At 35.6% G+C, this 6794-nt stretch overlaps 1 protein-coding gene across 1 annotated transcript; it reads left to right on the plus strand.

Annotated features, from left to right (window-relative positions):
• The first annotated feature begins 3246 nt into the window (after positions 1-3246).
• LOC133732857 (transcription factor MYB63) lies at positions 3247-6794 on the plus strand. Its single transcript, XM_062160458.1, has 3 exons — positions 3247-3626; positions 5475-5604; positions 5754-6794. The coding sequence occupies exons 1-3, from the start codon at positions 3485-3487 to the stop codon at positions 6613-6615; spliced, it is 1134 nt and encodes a 377-aa protein (XP_062016442.1). The 5' UTR covers positions 3247-3484; the 3' UTR covers positions 6616-6794.

Raw genomic sequence — 6794 nt, forward strand, 5'->3', positions numbered from 1 at the left:
TCCGAAATGGCTCGGTTTTGTTGAAGTAGAGAGAGAGAGAGAGAGAGAGAGAGAGAGAGAGAGAGAGATGAAAGAGTGGCGTGGATGTAATTTCTCAATTATGGGAATGACAAAATTGTCATTTTATTATAAACAGGGTAAGTGAGATAAAAATCTATTGCTGGGGTAAGTGAGATAATTTTGTCCAATTTTGGTTCTTTTGGTCAAAGACCCTTTAAAATATTTTGAACGACTTTGCAGTGTTTGCATGCTAGTTATCATTTAATATTTATTTCCTTAAATTTCATCATCCTTGCTGAATACACACACACACACACACACAGATCCTATCCAGAGTGAGGTCTCACTCTGAAATTAACGTGTGAGGTTGGAGTTTATGGTCAATTTTCGGTCTCATATCCACATCTCGACCGTTCAGTTTTTAGGTTCTACTGTATAGATCATCTCTGTAAAATTTCAGCCAAATTGATGGTCGTTAAGGCATTGATAACTGCCTTAAAGCTAGTACGGTTCGGGGTGGACAGATTCAGTTCGTCCATTGGTTTAAGTGAGTTAGATACCTTAAAATCATCAAATTGGCTGAAAATTTGTAGAGATGATCTATACATTAGTACCTAAAAACTGAACGGTCGATATGTGGATATGAGACCGAAAAGTAACCCTAAACTCCAACCTCACACGTTATAGGATATGTATATATATATATAACCTTACATGTAGATGTATTAATACTCAATTTTTTTTTTTTTATCAACCTGCTAATTTTTGAAAAACAAAAACTAAGATGGGTTAATTACTTAATTACACAGGGAACGTGTCTTTAAGAGCAACTCGAGAAGGTTCTCTCTCTCTCTCTCTATATATATATATATATATATATATATAGTGCTCTTCCACTAAGGGATCCCTTGTTTTGGTTTTTCTAGGAATAGGGCATTAGATCAACTTTTCGATCACATTCCTAAACCTCAACGGTTCAATTTTTATGTCCTAATGTATAGATCACTTCTGCAAATTTTCAGCGAAATTGATCATAGTTAAGGCATTCAAAATGACGATTTAAGATTATAAGTATGAACGATTCAAGTTTGACAGATTTGGTTCGTCCGTTGATTTAATCTAGTTTGATACCTTAACGATCACTGATTTGGCTGAAAATTTGCAGAAATGATCTACACATTAGGACCTAAAAACTTAACGGTTGAGATGACGAAATGTGATCGAAAAGTTGGTCTAATGCCCTATCCCTAGAAAAAAAAAAGAAAAAAAAAGAATCCCTTAGTGGAAGGGTCCTCTCTCTCTCTCTCTATATATATATATATACACACACACACACACACACACACACACACACACACATACATACATATGCTATCTAGAGCGGAGCTCCGCTTTGAAATTAACGTGTGAAGTTTGAGTTTTGGGTTACTTTTCGGTCGCACAGCTACATCTTGACCGTTCAGTTTTTAGGTACTAATGTATAGATTATCTCTACAAATTTTCAGCCAAAATGATGATCATTAAGGCATTGATAACTGGTATGGGAGTGGATCAAGTGTGTATGCTTAGTCTTTTGGTTAGCAAAAAATAAAAGAAAATTATTTAAAAGTCGAACATTTACACTCGAGCAGGCTACTAGAAAGTGGTTGATTTGGATGCTCAGGGTTGCTGGGTGAAATAGAAGTAGTACTTAACTTCAGTGTAACTTTAGATCCGCATTTATTTTGGAGAAATTATATAACAAACTAGGATTTGTCTATTTTTAGGAAAGCATGATAATTCTTTTTCATTCTCCACTAGGTAAGATTTGCTTTCCTGGTCCTACTAGTGTAAAAGTTTATATGTCGCCATGAACACTAGCAAATTATTGAACGTTGCTATATGCATGTATGACATGTTCTCACTTTTCTGATAGATTTTGGAATACTATTCACTTCTATTTTATCTTTATGAGGTGATTCCGTTACACGCACACACACAAATTATTTACTTTTTATCTTTTTTACACGTGATTCCGTTATATGTTAGAAAACTACAATAGCAATTACACTTTTCACAAACAAATAGCTTATTTCAGGTTCACTTGGTGCTTTGGCAACCGTTACGCATAAGTAAAAGTTACGAATTAGTAAAGGCCGGCAACAAGAAATGCCTATTTTACGCAAACATAGTAGTTAACGTAACGGTTAAATTTGTTTGATAATTGTCTTGCATGTAGTTCAAAGGGTTTCTTTAAAAAATTATACTTCTATGGCCGCCACACGAACGTCGTTGCACAAAAATTAGAGTAACTATATTTCGTTATAATTAGAGTTCGGACTTAGTGAATAAATTCTTGCTACACGAGAAAATCCGGACTTAATTAAAATTTATGAATATGCCATTGACTCGAAAAACTTAATATTTCTTTTTATTTGGATAATGTACATCTCCATCTTGTTGTATCTTTATGCTATAGTAGCGGATGCATGGTTAACACTCGTCCCAATAACAAAGATGAGTTTTTGCTCGATTGAAATGTGTTTCTCATTGGCAGGGGTGGTTGTGATCGTATATCTCACCATGACCTCTTTAACATCTTTGAATTAATGAAGGAAATTACCACAAATTCGAATCACATGTTTCTTTCAAAATGGGACAAAGTACAAACCATGCATGCAATTTCATAGGTTGCTTTTTACTTTTGGGCAATTTTATCTATCCCAACGGTTTCAAAAAAAGAAAAGAAAAGAAAAGGAAGGAGACCTGCATATATTGTGTTATTTTATCCACAGAAAAGAAAAAAGAGAAGGAATCAAGGGATAGGGATGAACATTTACCTCAGAGATGCTTTTAACCGTAATTAGCCACCTGGAAATGTTAAGATATCCCATAGCTTAGATATAATACTAGAAGTGAAATAATAGTAAAAGAAGAAATCTAGTTTATTGAGGAAAAAAGCAGCACCAGGGTTGAAGTTAAGGAAGCAAACCCAAAAGTCCTGGATAGTTGAAAATAATAGTTTATGGCAAGAATGATGTCATTTTTGTTGAAGTGGACGGCTGTGATTGGGCAGTAAAGTGATTAATTTCTTTAATACATATAATCATTTGTTTAAATGAGAATTGAGGTACAAGATTTTCATCACAGTGATATATAGTTGGGAATTTTTCACAGCAGTAATAGAGGACAAATGATAATAAATAAATCAGAAAGAATTATAGATATTTAGAAATCCCCCTGGATCTCCTATTTATTGCAGCATTACAGGCATGATCCTGGTGGCCTTGGCTTGATAAAAGTCCTCTCCCTCTCTCTCTCTATATATATATGGGAGGAAACACAAGGTGATGCATAAATGAAACTATCCATATCAACACCACAAAACAGAGAGGTAAAAGGGGGGGGCTGAATCTAGAGAGTAATATCAGTTATCAGGAGTCAGGCCTGGTATAGTGTGAGAAACGTACTTGACCGAGATCGAGAGACAGAGAGACAGATTCAGATGGGGGGGAAGGGAAGAACACCATGTTGTGATAAGAGCCAAGTGAAGAGAGGTCCCTGGAGTCCTTCTGAGGACTTGAGGCTTATCAGCTTCATTCAGAAACACGGCCATGGTAACTGGAGGGCTCTCCCTAAACAAGCAGGTAATCTTGATTCTCCCTCTAGTGAAGAATTTACCTTTTTTTTGTTGCAATGGTGGTAGACAAGGGAGTAAGGTTCAAACCATAATTTTTGTCTTTCAAAACAATGAGATCCCTGATTCAGATAGTTTTCTTTTATCGATCGCATTGCAAACTAAGATCAAATTGCCTTCAAAACGGTTTTAGTTTTGTCATGCATGTGTGATCAAATTATCAGCCCGCCATTTTTTTTCTTGTTATTGTTATTATTTTGTCCATGTCAATATAATGGCTAATATTCATAATTTTCGCGGTAGAGCACTTAGGCTTCACACACTCTACACTTCTGTTTTCGAGATTTACAAAGTTGATACATAAGTACTGTTAGTTTTTTTTTTTGACTTTGACTTTGTCAAGGGGAATCCAAAGGCTTCCTAGGCCCAAGATAAACCCCTTCGGCGCATGTGAAATGCTCTAATTGTGCATTGCAGCACAGTGCCTCGTCACTTTGACAGCTTCGAGGTTCGAACCTAAGTTGGGGAGCACACCCAACTAGACAAGAACCACTAGGCCACTTGCAGTGGTTACATAAGTACTATTAGTGGTAGGGCACTTACAAAACCCTCGAAAATGAAATTTTTTTTCCGAATATTGTTGACTATTAAATTTTTTACAAATGAATTTCTGTTTGACAAATGATCTAATAAAAGGAAGAAAAAGAGAAAAGAGAGCGTTTTACCCAGAATTTAGTCTGTTTTATGACCCTGTGTGGTATGATAAATGTGTTTGCCACTATCAGGAGAAATTGAGAATCTGTTGACTGTGATGTTGTTAGTTAAAAAGCACAAGCATGGCAAGTTTGAAACGTTATTAATTTTTTTGTTTTTTTGTTTTTTCAACCCTTAACAGTTAACAATGACTTTTTATTCAAAAAAAATAAAAATAAATAAACAATGACTTTACTCTTTGCCCAAACCAAAAAAAAAAACGAAAAAAGAACTACTTCACAATATTACCATGTTTATACGACTAAGTTGATAGAACATACCTTTTCTTACTTTCTAATTAGCATTAATTAAGACTATGCCAGGTTTTGTGCCATATTCATAGAAAAATAAATATTAACTACTTAAACAAGAAACCAATTTCCATAACATACATGTTCTTTTATGGCTAAGCGTAATAAATTGATAGATTCACAACAGTATGAAACCACATATATTGCTTTCAGGTGACATCCATGTACATACAACCTAATTAATAGCATTTTCTCAAGAGAAAAATTGAGCCAAAAGCGTTTTACGATCTCTTGATCAATATGTTGTTTTGTTTTCCGTATTAGCTTATGGTTTTCCTAAATTGACCAGGAAAAAACTATCTTCCACCACATCTGCTTCAATAGAACTTCATTAGTGAAAAGCGAGAACTTATTGCTCAATTTCATCTTCTTCTTTTTTTCTGTTGATATTACATGTATCCAACACGACATTATTTTGTAGTTTAAAATTTAACCTTGGATAATTGATAGTCCTTTATTTTTCTTAAATGTTACCCAATTTCATCATCTATTAGACTAGAGAAATATGTGCGTGCGTGCTTGCAGTGATAGGGAAATGTTTCCTAACTTTTATAAATTGCATGTCACATCTGGGAAAATGGTATAGTTGGAAAATCTTACCAATCACCTCTGAAAATAAAGGCAAAGTTAGGAGTTGAGAACAAGTGTCTGACCATTTACAATCACATCAAATTTCAACCATTACAAATCATACTAGTACTCCACTATTTATGCCATACAATATTCAATCCCATCCATTTTTACTTTTAAAATTAATTTTAATCAAATTTCACAACACAATATTTGTTTTGAAGGTCTACTGCGATGTGGGAAAAGTTGTCGTTTGAGATGGATCAACTACCTTCGGCCTGATCTGAAGCGAGGTAACTTCACAAAAGAGGAAGAGGAGTCCATAATTAAGCTACATGAAACTTGGGGAAACAAGTAAGATATCCATGAAGATCCAAAACTACTAATCTTAATAGATCTGATTAGTCCACTAAACTACACTAGGAATATTCCATCACACCTATATATTTGAATCAATCAAGACATAATGTTTTCCTAGCTAATGAAAGTGTGATCCTGTGCAGGTGGTCCAAGATTGCATCCCATTTTCCTGGAAGAACAGACAACGAAATCAAGAATGTGTGGAACACTCATTTGCGGAAGAGATTGGCTTTGAAGAAATCTTGTGGAGATGATCAATCAAAGGAGTCATCTTCCATAACTTCCTCTTCCTCATCTTCTTCTAGTGCTTCATTTCAGTTGTCTAGAGGAAAACCAAGTGTAGGAGCCACCGCTGAATTCGAGAATCAATCTAACCAAGAAAGCAACATGTCCAAAAACCGGAACGACTGTGAACTGCCCAATTCGACGACAATCCAAGAAAAACTTGATCAAAATATACCAATGGAAGTAACAAATCAAGTTAGGGTTGATGATGCTAAAGGCGTGAAAACGTTGACCATAAGTTCTTCCTTTTCATCTCATGACTCCTCAAACGGCTCAAGTTCCAGCCAAGGCGGCGGTATTTCAAGGCCAGATGATTTGGTGTTTGACTTTAAAGGAGCTTATGAACCTCAAATTGCAGACAAGGAAGTCTTTGAAATTCCATTCGAGTCTGACCATGATTTCTGGAACATGTTAGATGAGTTTGTGCCCTTTCAGTCAAACCCTGAACCTCTATTACCTCAGGCGGATCAGACCTACCAGAGCTCAAACTTAGAGCTAGTTGAAAGTGGAAAGTGGCTCAGTTACTTGGAGAGTGAGCTTGGCCTTGAGGATTCAACAAAGACCGAGATCAACAACCAGGATTTTGTGATGAAGGATGCAACTGAACAATTAGTGCCGGAGAAGTACTGTGACAAGTTGCCAATGCCTGCAGAAATTGACCAGGACATGAATGATTACTTCGGAATGTGGCCTTCTTGGCCAGACAACTCTGGCAACTGAGTAATTAGTTCAAATTAAGTCCTTAATTACAGTTAGTTGCGTTGAGTCCCCAAGTCCTAACTAGGTCGATCTGTATGCCGGAATGTATGGCTATATGAGGTCCATGTAGTTTTTTTCTTCCCTTTTTCTAATTTAAGTTAAAACAGTGTAGAATATCGAACAATTATATAACAAGTTAT

Source organism: Rosa rugosa, chromosome 2, assembly GCF_958449725.1.
Source record: "Rosa rugosa chromosome 2, drRosRugo1.1, whole genome shotgun sequence".
Classification (NCBI taxonomy): domain Eukaryota; kingdom Viridiplantae; phylum Streptophyta; class Magnoliopsida; order Rosales; family Rosaceae; genus Rosa; species Rosa rugosa.